The sequence below is a fragment of the Strongylocentrotus purpuratus genome, unplaced genomic scaffold (assembly GCF_000002235.5).
Source record: "Strongylocentrotus purpuratus isolate Spur 01 unplaced genomic scaffold, Spur_5.0 spur5_scaffold_4, whole genome shotgun sequence".
NCBI classification, from domain to species: domain Eukaryota; kingdom Metazoa; phylum Echinodermata; class Echinoidea; order Camarodonta; family Strongylocentrotidae; genus Strongylocentrotus; species Strongylocentrotus purpuratus.
The window spans coordinates 22567046-22586490 of NW_022145610.1; the positions used below are offsets into that span (position 1 = coordinate 22567046).

The 19445-nt window shown below is 39.5% G+C and overlaps 1 protein-coding gene across 1 annotated transcript; it reads left to right on the plus strand.

The window, feature by feature from the left end:
- Positions 1-547: 547 nt before the first annotated feature.
- On the plus strand, positions 548-15882 carry LOC754422 (complement C2-like). Its single transcript, XM_030997921.1, has 13 exons — positions 548-695; positions 4128-4313; positions 4746-5009; positions 6204-6380; positions 7019-7201; positions 8202-8444; positions 8807-8919; positions 9533-9698; positions 9940-10092; positions 10735-11000; positions 11637-11826; positions 12923-13115; positions 14213-15882. Exons 1-13 carry the CDS (start codon positions 629-631, stop codon positions 14445-14447), a joined length of 2436 nt encoding a protein of 811 aa, XP_030853781.1. The 5' UTR covers positions 548-628; the 3' UTR covers positions 14448-15882.
- The last annotated feature ends 3563 nt before the right edge of the window (positions 15883-19445 follow it).

The following is a 19445-nucleotide window of genomic DNA, read 5'->3' on the forward strand; positions in this document are numbered from 1 at the left end:
AAAAACTATTTTTAAAAATGTATTTAAAAAGGGGGGAAATATTTATGAAAAGTTATGTTTACTTTAGAGGCCTTTATTCAGAGATAAATTGAAAGGAGTCACAACTAAATAAACATGCAGACAAATACAAAACAAACATGAAACAAGATAACAAGAAAACACTGTGTGTCTTTGTGAAATAAAGCAGGAAAAGGTGTTATGTTTACCAAAAAGCAAAACGAAAGAAACCAGAAAAAAATGAAAATCTCTGCAAAGCACCGTTTCCTAGATTTCCTCTTAAAAAGGATCCAGGAAACATTATTTGAAGTAAACAGTCTCATATTTAAGCAATTTGATCGAAGCGGTCATAATTATGAAGGTGCATCCAGGTTATTCCAGGGATGTAGCGACAAGGAAGGAAATAGTGCAAAACTTGGGTCGAACAGTGGCCCTACTACTACAACTCTCTCTCTCCCCCTCTCTCTCTCTCTCTCTCTCCCACTTTTTCTCAAGAACGCCTACTAGTGCACATAGAGTCAGAAAAAATACCACTTAAGCTCCACCTTTTTTGCACGGCATGCGAGTTTGGTTATTGGTTTTGAGTTACAATTGATATGAGAACCGTAAACGGGGGCATTCTATACACAAAATGGTGTCCAAAACCATTCTACCAGCGTGCCTGCTCTTATTTTCCAGCTTTATTGGGCTTCAGACGGGTAAGCCGATTTTTTTTAATTGCTTTGTGAAATTTAAGTTTAAAATATGATTCGTTTTTCGTTCTATTTGATGTGTATGGATGTATTCATGCGTTTGCAAGAATAATTATGACTGTTAATGTTTGTGAAAGTAGGCAGTACCGAATTAAGGATGAAGGGGACGAAGCCCAACCCCATCCCTGATGGAGAGAGAGAGAGAGAGACTATAGAGAAGGAGAGAGAAGAATGGATATATTGATGTCATGATTCATAATGCACTTGAAAGTTGGCATTGATCTTATCCACAAACGAGTCTGGGGCTTTCTGGGAGGCTCGGTGTAAAAATATCAGAGGTAAAAATATAAGAGGTAATAATATCAGAGGTAAAAATGTCAGAGGTAAAAATATCAGAGGTAAAAATGTCAGAGGTAAAAATGTCAGAGGTGAAAATATCAGAGGTGAAAACGTCAGAGGTAAAAATGTCAGAGGTAAAAATATCAGAGGTAATAATATCAGAGGTAAAAATGTCAGAGTTAAAAATGTCAGAGGTAAAAATATCAGAGGTAATAATATCAGAGGTAAAAATGTCAGAGTTAAAAATGTCAGAGGTGAAAATATCAGAGGTGAAAACGTCAGAGGTAAAAATATCAGATGTAAAAATATCAGAGGTAATAATATCAGAGGTAAAAATATCAGAGGTAAAAATGTCAGAGGTAAAAATATCAGAGGTAATAATATCAGAGGTAAAAATATCAGAGGTAAAAATGTCAGAGGTAATAATATCAGAGGTAAAAAATATCAGAGGTAAAAATGTCAGAGGTAATAATATCAGAGGTAAAAATATCAGAGGTAAAAATATCAGAAGTAAAAATGTCAGAGGTAATAATATCAGAGGTAAAAATATCAGAGGTAAAAATGTCAGAGGTAAAAATATCAGGGGTAAAAATATCAGAGGTAAAAAGAGGCACCTGTCACATTTTGGTAGGGACACTTATCAGAGGTGAAAGGGGCACTTATTAGAGGGGGAAGGAACACTATTTACACAGGAAAAAGGGCACTTGTCAAAGGAAAAGGGCCGGCACCTCTCAGATTTAAATAGGGGCGATTATCAGAGGTACAATTATGAAATATGGTAAGGGATACTTTTCCTATGTAAAATAGGGGGAGGAGGAGGAGCTGTGCAACCCCCCCCCCCCCCCAGGAGCGCCGCCCCTGCCGGACATAACGTCTGCTCTTCCATATTCGATCTTGAAGAACCTCCTTGACATTGGCAATGATTATAAGGTCTGTAGATATTTGAGGTTATCGGGTATCTACGAACTGGTCTATAGAGTCCGTATAAAAAAAAGTGTAGCCAACTTTGGTAGCTCTTAATTAAAAAGTCATAACCAATATGACTTTGAAATTAGCGGGAAATTAGTTTCATGATGAAGATTTACTTACCTTCTGTCCAATGATACCCTGTTCATAATAATTCTGCCACGGGTGAATGAGCACCAGGGTCTTTAAAATGTGTTGTCAAAATCGCCTTGTTCCAAGTTCGGAATGTGGGTCAGGCCATATGCATGTGCTTCTTTCGTTTAAAATCCTTTTAAAATGTAAATTCTGCCTCGTGCTTCAGTGCTTCATTGTTTAAAATGATGCAATGTTTCTAGGCTTTCACAGAACCTTGTTTCAATCCAACGGAATAACCTTTAATTATTTTAAACAACCTACTAACTTCTTGTCTCATGGTAGCTCACTTGTCCACTGCGCTATTTCACATACGTAAGGAGCATAATGTTTATCTCGAATAGCGTGTGAAGACTTAAAGGATACTAAACCTAAATGCAAGGAAGAGCACATAATGATTACATTTCAAAGAAATTGACAGCAGACTTCCATTTTTTTAAAGGTATGGCATCCCAAATATATAAACGCTGTCCGTTTTGTATTACTCAATGACAAAGTTACCTTAAAGGTACTATGTCCCATTTGCAGGCCAAAAATGAAAAAGTTAAATTCCAACTGCATTTGAAAAATAATACTAATTTAGAACTTCCCTAAAAAAAGGTGGGGCTTGAAAATTTCTTCAAGTGGGAAAATAACGACTATTAGTTGTCAAATCGACTTTAGGGCTATAGAGCCCAAAAGTAATAATCTTGATTTTCAGACAATTGTACCGAATGGTCTTACGTTTTATGCTGCGCAAAAATTCAATCAGTTTAATCTTGGCCATCATAAGAAATGGGTTATTGATGTAGACAAATGCTCATGTACGCTTTACAACTCTTTTCATGTATGTTATTACCAAAGAAGAAAAAAAGCCAGTCAGTCACTCAATAGTGTCTGACAGTGAAGTCTAGCAAGTAAACGGGTTTCCTTGCATAATTTGAATATGAGGACACTGCTAACGTTTAAATTTCACAAATAGGACATACATGACATATTCATAATTCCTGCAAAGTTCTACAGCATTTGAGGTTGGCTGCAAAAGGGACATGGTACCTTTAAAGGTAGTGTATCCCTTTTGCAGCCGCAACATCAAATTCAATCTGTAGAACTTTGCAGGAAGTGTGTCACGTATGTCCTATCTGTAAACGTTAGCAGTGTCCTAGTATTCAAATTATGCAAGAAAACTGTCTACTTTCTACACTTCACTGTCAGACACTATTGAGTGACTGGTTGACTTCTTTTATTCTTTGGTAAGAACATACATAAAATGAGCTGTAAAGGGTACATGAGCATTTGTCCACATCAATAACCCACTTCTTGTAATGGCCAAAATTAACATGATTGAATATTTGCGCAGCACAAAACGTACGACCATTCGGTACAAGGGTTTGAAAATCAGACTATTCGACCACAATCGCTAAGTTCGATTCGACAACTATCGGTAGTTATTTTCACACAAAAAGACATTTTCAAGCCCTTCTGTTTAGTATTATCTTTCAAATGCCATTAGAATTAATAGAATTAAGCCTTTTCATTTTATGGCCTGCAATAAGGGAAGCGAATGAAGTCAAGATTGTAATCATCATAACAAAGAGAATATCTTAAATCGTGCTTGTAATTAGCATTTCCTTAGGTTTGAGTTGATATTAACAGTTTTTTTTTTCTTCAACTGCCTAAAATTCCATGCAAATAAATGAGCAACTGTTTTTGGAATGAGAGAACACAAACATTATGGCTTTTGACCCATATTCATTACTTCAGCCCAAACTTGGTACAAGAGGGTTTTGACATACTTTTTTGCAAAGCTTGCTGTTCACTTGGCAGCACAAGTATGAAAGTGACATCATTAGACAGAGTATTAGTTCTTCCTTACAATGAACTATGATTTAAGGTCAAATAGGTTATAACTCTTTGATTAGAAGCTACCAAAGACGGGTACACTTTTTTTAACGCCCTGTATTCAGATCATTTTTTCTTAAAATTGAAAATAATTGGTTGTGATATCAAATCCCCCATTAGACGCGTGTAACCTTAGCGATCTGGTCCTTGAAAATGGAGCATACGCTGCACAAGAAGGTGATTCAACGGTCGGTGTTGGGGAAATGGTCTCCGCTTGTTGTAACAATGGATTCGTTAGGATGGGACCCGAGGCAGTTTGGTGCCTAACCACGGGACAGTTCAATGAGGACAGACCAACATGTGAAGGTGAAAACAATACTTTATCGTTTACATTTCATCACCGTGTATTTATGATATTATCTCTTTTATTCAAATGTAGTAGCTAACTTGCTGTCCAGTTTGTTTAAATAGTTGTAAAAATTATAACAATGATGAATAACACTATACTACTAATGATGTAGATGATAGTAATAATAATAATATTAATAATAATTACAATATTAAATTATAAATGTAATGATAATGAAAAAATTATGACAATAGCGATGATAATGTATTTGAATAGCGCTTCTTCTGGATGCATGTTCAAATACGACTCACATTGATATTGTCACAGAATAAGTGAACTCTGAAATAATATTATATACTGATGGTGATGTTTTTTTTACCCTTAATGATTCGATTTCTAGAAAGTCTATTCGATCGTTTTTTTTCCTTCCTGCACACTCTTCTGAACAGACATCGATGAATGCAGGGATGGTTGGCTCCTCGCGGATGTCAGTGATGACGACGAATCGTCCTTCTATAGTACCGACTACGCACCGGTTGTCGAGGATCACCCCCTCCTCGACAAGTTGAACCAGGTGACATGTCAGGGACGGACCTTGCTTCCGCTGCCCGCTGAGTTGTGTCATAGTACTAATGCAGACTGCTTGAACATCAAAGGATCATACACCTGTTCCTGCCGGCGTTACTACATTGGCAATGGAACACACTGCGAAGGTAATTAACAGATCACATGGTAGCGATTAACAAAGCCGTCGTAATTAAGTACAAGTGAGCCGACAGTCCAAGCGGGCCCAGGTCAGTATGTTCAAAGGGGGACTGCACTACTTGTAGCTACTTGCGCCCTCTATACAGCAAACAATGCCTGAACGGTACCCATTGGTCCCCCATGGTCCCCTTTCCTTATTGTTTTTTGAGAGCTGATTTGATGAGATAACAACCTGTCAGTGACCACGCAGAGAGGTCTAATTCCTCCTGGTCAAACTAGTGCGGATAGGCTTTAAAGGGAGCGGGTCGTTTTCATGTGCAGAAGGTCATAATTTGCTGACACCAGACTTGATTGAAATATCACTAATACGGTGTACGCGTTTGCACAAAGCAATAAGGAAATAACCCCTCGTGTCCCAGAGAGTCTTCGGATGATGCAAAATAATGTCAGATAATGACTTTACCATGAGGGGGAAAGACACAGCATTACATAAAGCATGTTGGTCATAAAACTGAAGGCTAACTTTGGTGATTGAAAACACCAGTTATCGGGTAAAAACCCGAACGGTGTTAAATTCCCGATAAGAGCCCACTTCTATGTGTCTTTAAGGTGTGAAATGACTTTCGAACCTGGCACAACTTTACCCCGTTCGTTCGTTCGTGTCTTCTTAGATCAGATTAATGTATAAACCGGCCGTGTCAGACACCTTGCCCCGGGGTACGAGATAGGACTCTTGTAGCGTGCCCCCACTTTACACAATTATACAATAACAATTAATATTACATTTAATTAAAAGAATGAAGCGATTAATATTACTCTCATGTCACGGGGAAAATATATTATATATATTATGAATCAATTGATTTGGTCGATCCAGGTTGATGGCACAAACACGGCACTATTGGACGGAGATCCTAATAATTACAGAGCTTGGTCTTGTTGCTCTGTTCGCCAGCAGTACAGTTTAAGGATATGGAATCCCGCGGCACATTACTCACAAGAGTTCTAACAAGCCAAGCTTATACAGAGCCTATGATAAGTAATGTGTGCATGTACCACCCACCCGATCGATCCATGAACAATTATTATTAAAATAAAGAAAATAAACAAAATTTGACTTCATTTCAGCATTCGAAATTGAGAACTGTATTAAAAAACGAAATGGTAGCAAGGTAACCATCTAAAACTTTACCCCCAAACAGAGGATAACATCCCTTGTGAGCCCGCATCAGCTCCCGCCAATGGCTTCATCAGGGTAGATCGTGGACGCAGTGTGGACTTCGGCTGTAATCGTGGTTACATATTAATAGGAGATGATAGACAGACCTGCCTACGGGGACAGTGGGAACACGACAATAACGCCACAGCCAGATGCATTGGTATGTCTGTCTCATGTTCTGCTACACTACATGTATTTTGAATTTGTACTTATGTTCATGAAGACAGTAAAAACCAAACAGGTTAGAAGAAACCTGGACAGTGATGCATCCCCGTTTAGATAAAAGTGAACTGATATTACAAGATTAATGATCATAACAAAAAGTTTGGAAACAAGAAATACTTCAATAAAATAGGAGGTAAAATAAAGATAATATGAATCAAAACAAATATTCAATAGATTTGATAGCATACACAAATTACAAACGCAGTTACATCAATAAATAAGAAGCTAATGTTACACCGGTGACAATAAAAACAGGACCGCTTCTGGATGATAGGAAGGGGCTCCGGGTGGCTTTTTTTTTGGTTCTTTTGCAAACAAGACCAGCCATTTTCTTCCCCTTTAGGGGGAGGGGGGGTTGGAGACCCGCGGAACGCAATATTCAAGGAACACGAAACTCGGATTAAACTCCGCCCTAGTGGGTTCTAGACGGCAATATGCATAACCATGGAGTAGTAAACGCGTCTATCATCCCCGGATCTTTTTTTCGATAGTATTCTCACATGGCAAATCGCCTTCAATTAATATAATATCGCTTGTTATACTCTTGTTTTCTTCCTTTCTCCTGGTAAACAGATATAACCATCAGATGTCCGCAGCCGGTAGCCCCCTTACATGGCCGAATCGAAACCTTCGGCGGCATCCGTGCTAATGATCATATTTCTGTCGTGTGTAACGACGACTATGATCTGATCGGAAACGGCATACGACAGTGTCGGTACAATGGACAATGGTCCGGGAGAGCTCCAAGATGCAAACGTAACTATGTTTTTGTTGTTTTACTATATAGAAGTAGAAAATGACGACTGCTCATGGAACATGCCAAACTTTTGCTAGTCAGTTTCATTCATTCACTTGACTCTCAATCCAAGGGCTGGGGTTCGAATCCCAGCCGAACACTGACGTCTTTTGGCAAGACATTAATCCACATTTGCCATTCTCCACCCAGGTGTAAATGGGTATCTGGCAGTTGCTGGGGTATATTATTTATTATTATTATTATAATTATTATTATTGTTATTATTATCATTATTTTTAGTAATATAATCATTATAGATAATTATTCATGACTCTGGGATAAGAGGGAGGTGCTCTGAAATATCCACAGATTTTGCAGCTTTATCTTTCTTTAAAAGTGAAAATGTAATTAAATACTAATTAAGCACTATTTATGAAAGTGTTCAAATAAATTTCATAAAACTTTCTACTTATAAATTGAGTAGAACTTTTGAGTTATAAACGATCAAAAGCAACCAATGCTCTTCTTCTTACGACTAATGGAAATCTAGAAATCAATTGAAAGAGTTGATCATTCAATGATATCCATACACTCCTGTTTTTTACCACCAACCTATTTTGTGTAAATAACTCTTTCTTTAAGGTAAATAAAGTTTTACAAACTTTTGAACTTGAAGCTGAGACAACAAGAATTAATATCTTGTTTGCTCCAAAGCAGGACACTGAGTCGACGAGACAGGCATGGTTATAACAATAATGTTTCTCGTCTTCTCGATAACATTCTGATTAATAGTTGAAAACGATATGAAATGGGATATCTGTCATATCTATAATTTTTATTTGATGATTACTTCAGACTGCAAAACTATTTTAATTGGGAAATGGTTAAAAGAAATCAGAGGTACGTGACTCTATCATGATACAAGAAAACCTTTTTCAAATCCCTGTTCGAATTATCATGTATTTGAAACAAATGTTCAAATTGATCTGTTGAATGATAACTTTCCATTTCGTTCCTTAGCCAAAAAAACACTTGGTGACGTGGCGACAGACATCAAGAGAAACATCATAGACCCGTTCACATCTTATACCAACTCGAGCATCATGCGTCAAGCTTCGTCTCGTAGCGCCAATGTTCCTAGTCTAGGACTCGACATCGTCCTCGCATACGATCGGTCGTCAAGCCTGGACGTAACGGATTTCCAGCTCGTCGTCAATTTCACCAAGCAGCTTCTCTCGAACTTTGGCGTGTCGTATGATGAAGGTAACGTATACAAGGGATCTCGTTAATCATATTTATGGCTTCTTATAATCATGGCGCTCATATCCATCATTCAGAAATGGAGACTATGAAGTGTGTAAAAAGAGACACACTGAGAGACTCAAGAGACAGACATACGAGAGAAGAATATAAAGAGATCGATGGACACAGAGGCAGAGAAAGACGCACACAAACAGGCAGAAAGAGAGAAAGAGGGAGAGAGAGAGAGACAGAGAGACAGAGAGACAGAGGAAGGGAGGAGGGAGGGCGAGAGGGACGGAGGGAGAAAATGAGAGTCATAATGGTTGAAGATATTTTAGGCACGCTAACTTCTCCATTTCTGTTTCCCCCTTCATTTTATTTAGGCGGAACTCGAGTAGCTGCACTAACCTTCTCAAGCACCGCAGAGATGGCTTTCAATTATTCAGCCGGAGTCGAAACCGAGGAGCAAGTGTTTGCTCGTCTTGACGCTTTGACGGTAATTTTCTGTCACAGTGGACATGGTGGAGGTGTCCTGGTATATCACACATTAAAAAAAAATTGTTCCCACAACGCCCCCCCCTCCTCCCCCCCCCCCCCCGCCCCTGAAAACGGCCGGCATGAATGATTCCAGTTGGTAAATAATTGCCCGATAATATGAGATTTCATTATTATTTTCCTTCCATTACCCTTCCCCCACCCACCCCAGAGTGCTTTTCATTGGGATGGCTGATTTTAATCATGTTTCAACGAGAAGAAGAACAAATCGTCGCTGTTTTCACGAAGTGACGGTAGTGAAAAAAAAATGCATTCACTTTGCGTTACAATTTTCCTCACTACCGTCACTTCGTGAAAACAAGGACGAAATGTCTTGAGAAAAAAAAGAGTTCGTCCCCACATTCCCACAATCCTGGATAAAGGGAGGCATCATGTGGATTAAATGCCTTGTGTAATACTGTACAGGGACCCGTTTCACAAAGCATTTTTTCAATGACAAATGACAAAATTCAGTGACAAATCTGCTGATAACCAATCAGAAGCAAGGATTTCAGTAGCTTATAACAAAAACTGCAATTTGTCACTGATGACAAGTTTTGTGAAACGCCCTCCAGGAAAACATAGGAGGCGCAACAGGACTGAAGGAGGGGCTGTCGATGGTCGCTACAGAAATCTATCCTACCATGCGAGAAAGAGCCAAGCATGTCCTTTTCATCTTCACAGACGGACAACACAACACAGCGGACCCTTTCTTGGTAGCAAATGATCTCAAAGAAAAAGGTAGGTATACTCGCAACGATGTACAGAGTCAACCGTTGGTTTTCCCAAATGGGGCATCCAGTATTCTCTGATTGGAGAGGGGGTGGGGGAGTACAGAAGACCAAATATTCCATTACATTTTGATCAGAGATTTTGAGACATTTGGACTTTAACAACTTTGTCTTCAATTAAAATTCGCCTTTTAAGCTAATCCAGGATCATTAATTTTTAATTCACATGTATATTGTATTGTACTCATTAGGTTTGGACATCTTTGCAGTCGGAGTAGGAAGGCAGATCAACCAGACGGCTCTCCAACAAATTGCCTCCTACCCCCCTACCAGTCACTTCTTCTACATTGAGTCTTTTCAAGATCTCCAGACTCTCACCGGTCTGGTGAATAGTAGTGAGATAGGTAAGCTCAACTTCGGGGCGGTTTCAGGCTTTTGAAGAGGTGGGGAGGAAAGGGCACGATTTGGCAAGGAGGCATATTTTCTTTTGTGCATAATATATAGTTATTTTAAGTTCTCAACTAGGAGGGATCTAGAAATTAGAAAACTGGGGGGGGGGGGCGCAGAGCATGATTTTGAAGAAAAACACTAACAAACTCACAATGGGGCGAGAGGAATATTTTACCTTTGGTTGTTAAAGTAGGTTCTCAACCGGCAATGATTTGGGTTTCAAGGGGCGGGCATAGGCCGGTTGTGCCCCTCCCCTAAATAATGTAATGGTGATTGATAATCATAATGCCATTCAGGGTCACTTAATTTATTATTTTGTCTGTTGTGTCGGGTATTGGCTTGCCTGGTATGATGTTACCAGTTTATCGATGTTTTCTGCCTCCCTCCATATTCTTAGCCCGCTCTATATAGACTTGATATCGAGGTGAATATTGAAAAATGCTCTGGTCACAACTGAAATTCATGTCTGGAACACTGGACCAAACACTTAACCTAAACCTAATCCCAACCCTAAAGCTATAACCTAAAGCCCAATTGAAATCCTAGCCCTTGCCCTATATCTTTGACGAAATAAAACCATTCTATCTGTGGCACAGATTACAAGCCATGCGGAGAGGCGGGCAATGTACTCGTCGCTGGTGACAACTACCAAGCCAATGAGAAGGCGTGGCCATGGCTGTCAGTCATCCATCGGAACTCATCTACCGGCTGGAAGATGGCGTGTAGCGGTACGTTGCTATGCCAACAGTGGGTACTGACCACCTCCTCCTGCTTTGCAAACATCCCGGATGCTGAAGTCATTGACGAGAAGCTGGTGACGATAGATCTAGAGGACTCACAATTCATACCAGAAGAAATAAAGGTACTTTCATAAAATTAATAACCTGAGGATCACTTTTATGTTTCGAGCGAGCGATGCTGTCATCCTCCCAATTTGGGATTTCTTCAGCTGATATGGTGACTAGTCAAAAATTCTTGTCTTTTCATGTAGGTCATAATTTCATAGTGAGAAATTCTACAGGCCTTCTTTTTTCTTTAATAATTAAGTGTCGGCGGAATGATGAATACAATCAAGTATTAAATCGTTCATGAAACAACAGTGTTTTTATGGTCTACAATTTTGGAAGCGCATACACCCTCTCCGTCTCTTCCTCCGCTTGTCTGTATGTCTGTCCCTATCTCTCTCTCTCTCTCTCTCTCTCTCTCTCTTTTCTCTCTCTCTCTTACACACACACACACACACACACACACACATAATAATATTGTCTCCCCATTTCCCTTCGATCTTCCATATTAGTTTTAGTTTTTATCAACCGTCTCTCTTTTCCAATGCTCGATGATTTGAGCTCGAATCGATCATCTTTCCTCATCATTCCTTTCCCTCTCTATTTCCCTCACTTTGTCTCTCTCTCTCTCTCTCTTTCTTTTTCTCTCTCCCTCTCTCCCTCTCTTTCTCTGTCTTTCATTTTCTCTCTCCCTTCGACCTCCCATGTTCTAGGTCACGGTCACCATGGGAGAGTACAACCGCTCGCTAGGAGAGGGATGCGAACAGACGATCAAAGTCGATCGGATCGTCCTGCACGGTCAGTTCGACTATGATAATATCCATGATTATGACATCGCTCTCTTGCATCTCAGTGAGCCGGTTGAGCTCAACAGTTGTGCCAGGACTATTTGTCTACCTTCTGGTAATTTAACTAGTTTCTTTGATCTTTACCAAAGCAGTCAGAATGTATTACTTCTTAGTTTCTTACGACCAATAGATACAACATTTTTTCGCTTTAAGAGTTCAACTACACTAGTTTGTCTAAATGCTCTCGGCATCAACGATGTCAAATCAAAAGTTGTGCTTGAAATTGTTCTGGTTTTAAAGATAAAGTTGAGTTCTGATTATGTTTGAAACTGCGTAGAAGCAATTTGAAAAGGCTGATCATGCACACATTGCTGTATACTGTGAGGTTTTGGAACCATCAAAACGAAGTGAAATCGGCCCAGTTTTGCTAAAGTTCACATGCACTCAGAAATGAGTATATTATGACAGGGACTACACAAACATGTGGCATTATATTTGTGGTCCACAACCTTTAGCTGTTACACATTTGAAGTACGTGTATGACAAGTACACTGTGAAAAGGTTGGGCAATTTTTTTTCAACACTTTGCCCAACGTTGTGCCAAAAGTCAACCCAACCATCTATTGGGCAATATTTTGCCCAGTGGTATTGGTAAACGTAAGTACCCTACTTCACACCTGTATAATTGTTTTGTATTTTGCCCATCAGCTGGTCAAGACTTTCCCAACAAGTGGCCTACCGTAGTCGGGCAGTTGAAGGGTCATATCTTTGCCCAAATTTTGGTCAAAATACGAAACAATTATACACGTGTGAAGTAAGGTACCTACGTTTACCAATATCACTGGGCAAAATATTGCCCAATAGATGGTTGGGTTGACTATTGGCACAACGTTGGGCAAAGTGTTGGAAAATATTGCCCAACCTTTTCACAGTGTACTCGTCATACACGTACTTCAAATGTTAGGGGCATTTGAATGACCATCCTTTTCAGCCTTTCAGGGGACAGTTGTTGTTGTTATACTCTTTCACAATAATATAAAAAGAATGAAAAAGTTCAAATAATTTGTTCACCTTTCCCAGAACTCAACCTTCTCTTTGCATCATGATTTTATTTCTCATTTTCCACCCCACCAACCCATTTGCGTGTCTCTTTGTCCATATCAATGTTCCCACCTCTATCCTATATTTTTGTCCCTTCAAATTTGAAACAGAAACGGATTCTCCTCATGAACCCATAGTGGTGGGATGGGGTACAGCCTCGGGGCTTCCCCAGAATGCCCGCGATGTTCCTCTCCAATTCCCGATGCCGCTGGCTGATCAAGACGAATGTCGTGTAGACCACGCAAGAGATCTACTTGACGATAGGATCGATTTGACAGATAGAATGCTTTGTGCGGGAGATGGGTATGTATGAAAGCAACCAGACTCATTTGAATGAAGAAACTCTTATCTGTACAACTATACAAGGTTCTAGGACACCTACCCCCTGGACATCCAACCCCCGGATATGCACCCCAGTCAACTACCCCCTAGGACAACTACCCCCTAGGGGGACCACCCTCTAGGATGACTACCCCCGGGACAACTATCCCCGGACAAAAACCCCAGTCAACTACCCCCTAGGACAACTACCCCCGGACAACTACCCCCGGACAACTACCCCCGGACAACTACCCACTAGGACAACTACCCCCGGACAACTACCCCCCAGACAACTACCCACTACGACAACCATCCTCTAGGACAACTACACCCGGGCAACTATCCCAGAGGGTAGTTGTCCGGGTGATAGTTGTCCGGGGGTAGTTGTGGTGGTTAGTTTGGGTGTGGTGTTTGGTCTAGGATTGATGGAGAGAATTGTTCGTTGATAACTGTCGTCGGAGTTGCAGATATCCCTTACTCTGACAGTGCGACAGATGAAGAAATGATATCATAATATTTCATCTCTCACATGTGTAACTTTAAGTTTCAGGTTTGGACTTAAAACTTACAACTTTTGTTCAGTGTATTTGTATGTTGTAAATACGTGAAATCTATGTAAAATAGACAGAATACGACCTTGTAAAGAATGGATAATGAGATCTTAAATCATACAATATTATGAAATGTGCTTTTTTTTTCCCCTTTATTTTATATTACTTTTTTTTCTTCTTCAAAATGTATTTACTGTTGTTCATATATGTATTTATGTTCTGTTTTGTTTATGTAATAGTTCCGGACCCCACGGAAGACCAGCTTTCCCATGTCGGGTTAGCTGAATGTGGGCTTTCCATCGTATTTTATGCATTTTTACTATGTTTTATATGGAAATAAATACTACTACTACTACAACACAGTGCAATTCAATACTGCTTTTGTTTGACAATGTTTTGCAGGCAAATAAGGCTAAATTGTTGCGTATTCTAACATCAATATTTTCGCATTATAAAGTGTACCATTAACAATTGCATTCAAGATCAATACAAATACTTCGCATCTCCAACTTTTACAACACATTTTAGCCTCGGAACGGACATTCGTTGTCATGGCGACAGTGGATCACCGCTAATGTACCAGAGGAGTGGAGATGACAAATGGGCGCTGTTAGGCATCAGCACGAAGGGGGAGTTGTGCTCTCGACGCAGTCGACACGGTATCTTCACAAGGATCGAACCGGGGTTTAAGGGATGGATCAACGACGTGACTGATGACTGCTTCAATAATCACATCCCAACGGCGACCATACTCAATGCTTGATATCTATCCCATTATCTCTCTTATTCGTATGGGTAAAGGCAGCGTTAAATTATCATTCAGACCTTATGGTGAGACTTTCCGATTTTGGAGAACGACTGCTCTTTGCTTATGATGTACCTGCGGTTTACAGATCAGCTATATTGTAGAGTTAAAGTATATACATTCACAAGGAAGCATGCATAGCGACCGAGAGAGAGATTTTTAATTTTGAAAAGTAACATATTCTAATTTCTAAAGAGCACCTCAGCGTATAGATAGGCTTAGTTTGCTGTAGATGTATGTCATTATTTACATTTTTGTGTAAGTGTTTACCTGAGGGGTGGGGCAATCTTCCTGAAATTGAAGAAATTGGGGAGATTTGTCCACCAGTCGTTGCAGCAATGGTCCCCTATACTTGCTGGGATATATTTCATTCCTCTTCTTTCAGTTTTGAAGAAATGTCATGATATTGTATGAAGGCTAAAGCAATTGAAACGTTTGTGTATGAGAGGAATCCTAATTTTTATGTAATTTTTTGTAATCGAAGAAACAAATATCTCTTGCATTAAAAAGATAGATCAAATGTACCTGGGATGGGAATTAGTAACACAATTTAGCTATTAGATGTATTAATCATTTTTCTTTACGGAGGGCATAGACTTTGTACATTTTTTCCCCTCCCCCCCCCCCCAAAAAAAAAAAAATATATATATATAAATAGATCCCCAAAGTCCAAACCCTGATAGGCCTGAAAAACTGTACCGAAATTATTCGACGGTGTTTGATTGAACCATCAGTGGATTGATTAAAAAATAAAGTGGCACTGGCGAATACAAGTAACTTGAAAGAATGCATTTTTCCTTTTTTTCTTCTCCTCTTTATTTTCATCCATTTTCTCTTTTTTTTTCGGGGCAGAAACCTTTTTCTTCCGTCTTTCAAATATAAATGTATGATGTATTATAATGTGTGATATCAGAATAACTGAATAGTTAATGGTTTATTGGTAATTTAAAGGTGGTCGAGGTTTACTAGTCCGTCGCCTTGTTTCATAAAACTTGTTATCAATAACAAATGCTAAATTCCTATGACAAATTTGCTCTCAGCCAATCAAATGCCACGATTTCAGTAGCAGTTATCGTAACTTGTTATTGATGACAAATTTTATGAAACAGGGCCCAGATAACTAACCGTATTTATGTAGCATAATCAAATATTTACTTATCATGCTGAGATACATGTACTGCTTCATGGCTGCAACATGTGCATACGAGTCCAATATGACCATCCACTATTGTGTTGTATTACGTAAATATGTTATGTAAAACTATACCTAATATCACTTATAAATTCTAGACAATTACTCTTGTCGGCCAGTTTTTAATTTCTAGAAACGTGAATATTATGACATTTTGTTTTACTTTGCTCGCTGGAAAATAATATATCGTGATTTTCTTAATACTGTCAAGTTGAAATGTTGCGTTTGTGTGGAAACTTCTCGATAAGAACACTCTTATTAATATGATGGAGGCGAACATATATTTTCTCCCCTTTTTTTTAACCTCTGAGATTTTAACAATGAACTCTATAATCTTCCCCTTTTTGCAATAAAGGTTTCACGGTGTAACGCACTAATAAAAAGAGTGTGAGATATATCTCTAAGAAGAAAAGAGTGAATGTTAACTATTTTCACTCCCCCGGGAGTCACGTTAGTGATAACTTATCTATTTAGGAGTGAATATTGATTGATATTAGAGTGCTCTCTAAATAAGAAGAAAGAGTGAATGTTCACTCTATTTCACTACATTTTCACTCTCCAGAGGAGTAAAGTCAGTGATCACTAGATTTTGTTTCGAGAGCTGGGGCAGAGTGAAGGAGGGAGAGCAGAGAGAGAGAGAGAGAGAGTGAGAGAGAGAGAGCAGAGAGGGAGGAGCCAGAGTGTATATGTGGTAGAGGCAAATGGAGAAAGGGAGATAACGGGGATGACAATGATTATATAAAATAAGTGGATGATTTGTGGTAGTCAAAATGGAAGGAAGAGAGAATACTAGACTGAAAGAGTGAGAAAAGATAGTAGGAAGGTTCACTGCTCTGCGATAACATATTTTTTTTATATAAAGGTCTAGTTCTCCCCCTCTCTCTCTCTGTCTCTTTCTCCTCTCCCCCTCTCTTTCTCCCCTCCTCTATTTCACCACGCCCTCTCTCTCTCTCTTTCTCTCATTCCCCTTTAACTCTCTCTCTCTCTCTCTCTTACCCACCCTCCTCTCTCTCTCTCTCTCTCTCTCTCTGTCACGCGCACACATGCACGCACACACATACACTCTTTCTCTCTTTCTTTACCCCCACTCTCGCTTTCTCCCTTTCTCCCCTCCTCTCTCTTACACTACGCCCTCTCTCTCTCTCTCTCTCTCTCACTCCCTATCACTCTCTCTCTAACCCCCACCCTCTCTTTCTCCCTTTCTCCTCTCCTCTCTCTTACACTACGCCCTCTCTCTATTTCTCTCACTCCCTATCACTCTCTCTCTCTCTCTTACCCACCCTCCTCCTTTCTCTCTCTCTCTCTCTCTCTCTCTTACCCACCCTCCTCCCTCTATCTCTTTCACGCACAACTCACGCACACGCACACACACACACTCTCTCTCTCTCATTAACCCAATCCGCAATGCAATTCTCTCCATCCCTTTCTCACTATCTTGTAGTACACAAACACTTCCACATCCCCCAACCCCCCCCCCCCCCCCGGTGTCCTACCGTTCTCTCTCCTCCTTTTCTTACACAACTCATTTTCTCTCTCATCCTTCTCATTATACCATTATGTTTGGCCTCTTTCTATCTCATTACTACTCTCTATAGTGACATTATGAACTCCAAATGACACATGATCACACACGAATTATACCTGGTATACAGAGACGGAGAGAGAGAAAGAGAGAGAAAGGGAGACAACAAAAAAGAGAGAGAGAAAGAGAGAGTTGAAGAAAACGGTCGGAGAGGGGAGGAGAATATCAAGAACTCGGGGGATGCAATATGTCTCATTTCAAGTTACCAACTAAATTTTAAGATATTTTTGTGCAATGAAAACAATGAGATTTGTAAATTGATCAAGATTTGTAAATTGATCGAGAGAGAAAAGGGGAGGATAAGAAAGAGAGAGAGAGAGAAAAAAAAAGGGAGGGTGTGATCGACAGAGAGATCATGGACCTCAACTTTCAAAAGACTTTCTACCGATCAATAAAAAAAAATTCCTTAGAATTCACATAAGTTTCGTTACATGATTCTGCGAAATATTGCACCAGGTTTTAACAAACAATATTTTGCTTATAGCTCCATGGTATAGCACATAATTATGCGTGCCAGTGAAATATCCCTAGTACAAAGGATATCCCGGGTTACCTACATGAAGGTCAACAAAACAAACTCAAAATCGGGAAAATCCCCAAATTAGCTGTTTGGTTTTACTTCCCTCACACGCATGGGGTGATCGGGTCGGGTTGGGGGTGGGCGATTGAACCGTCCACTTTTAAAAAAAAAAATATTAAAAAGGGGTAATTAAAATATCAAACAGATAAATTTTTAATGGTTTTGGTATCTTTGAATTGTTATACTACTAATTATGAATTAAAGATGTTTATGCAAACCTTAAGCATGAATAGCCGCATGCACATTCTCCCCTGCACATCCTCCCCTCCCCACTCCTCTCTCTCTCTCTCTCTCCCTTTCCCGCCCCCCTCTCTCTCTATTTCCCCCAATTTCTCTCTCTCTTCATCTCTCTTCCTCCTCTCTCTCCCCCTCCCTACCCCTTCCACCTCTCTCTCTATTTCTCCCCCATTTTCTCTTCTCCCCATTTCTCCTCATCTCTCTCTTCATCTCTCTTCTTCATCTCTCTTCCCCATCTTCTTTTCTTTGCCCAAAGTACTGCCCGGCTTTAATGCGATTGTTTCTGTTCTGATGTTTGGTTTTGGTTTCTTCTTCTTCATTTTTCAAATTTATTCTCGCGAAAGATGCCCCCTTTAATATTTTTCTTTACCTTACACTTATGTCCATAATATGAATAGACCTAGGCCTTGTTTTCCGGAAAGAAATCAGGAGCCTGTTATTGAGTTTGATAGCAAGAGATTACAATCTCTGCGGAAGTGAATCCTGTTGCATGTGCCCGGTATAGGATCGCAACTTGTGAAGAGACGGAAAGTAAGAATGCTGTGGTTTCTCATGGAATCCCACTGTTCAATTAACTCTAATAATTTATACCCAGTGTTAAATCAACACTTATACAAATCAATGAAAAATTGAAAATGAAAGTGGCGGGATCAAAATTGCAACAACAACAAAATGTACAAAGATGTACAAAATCCAACTGAGAAAGTATATATTTTTGCATCTGGAATATTCAATTTAGCGAGATTATGGGTGAGAATGATATAACCTTGAAGCCAAATAGTAACCCATGTTTAAGACCGAGATCTGAGAAGTTAGGGCACTTTTAGGGATTTTTCAGCACAAAATATACCCCAAGTTTAGGGATTTTGTGATGGCATTAAAGGGATCGTTTAATCTTGTGTGGTTTTTGCAGGAAATGTCCTCATCCCTCTATCTTCTTTTCTTTTCTTTTTCTCGGGTTATCGGCCCCCCTTTTTTTAAACCACAGGTCGCATTTGCCCCTAGCTACTTCACTGCAGTGAGCGTCTGAGCGAATTCGATAGAAAACCAACCTCTTCACACAAATCAACTACTAGTAGATCCCAAATACTTTCTAAAATGTATTTTTCTAGGCCTATTGTACATTATGCTCTGTATTATTTACAAATATTCATAGATTTATCAATATGATTTCCCTCTAGTGTTTGACAGGTTCCATGAGTCCAGCAAGCTTGCAACTAAAATGGTTGATGCCACCTTTGTGATAACATAACTTTTCCAATGTATAGTGTATAGACGGATATAAAACACGACATCTACGATATATGGCTCCCCCATAATTTTGATTGACACATTCTCCTCTGATCTTTATCCAATCAGCACTCT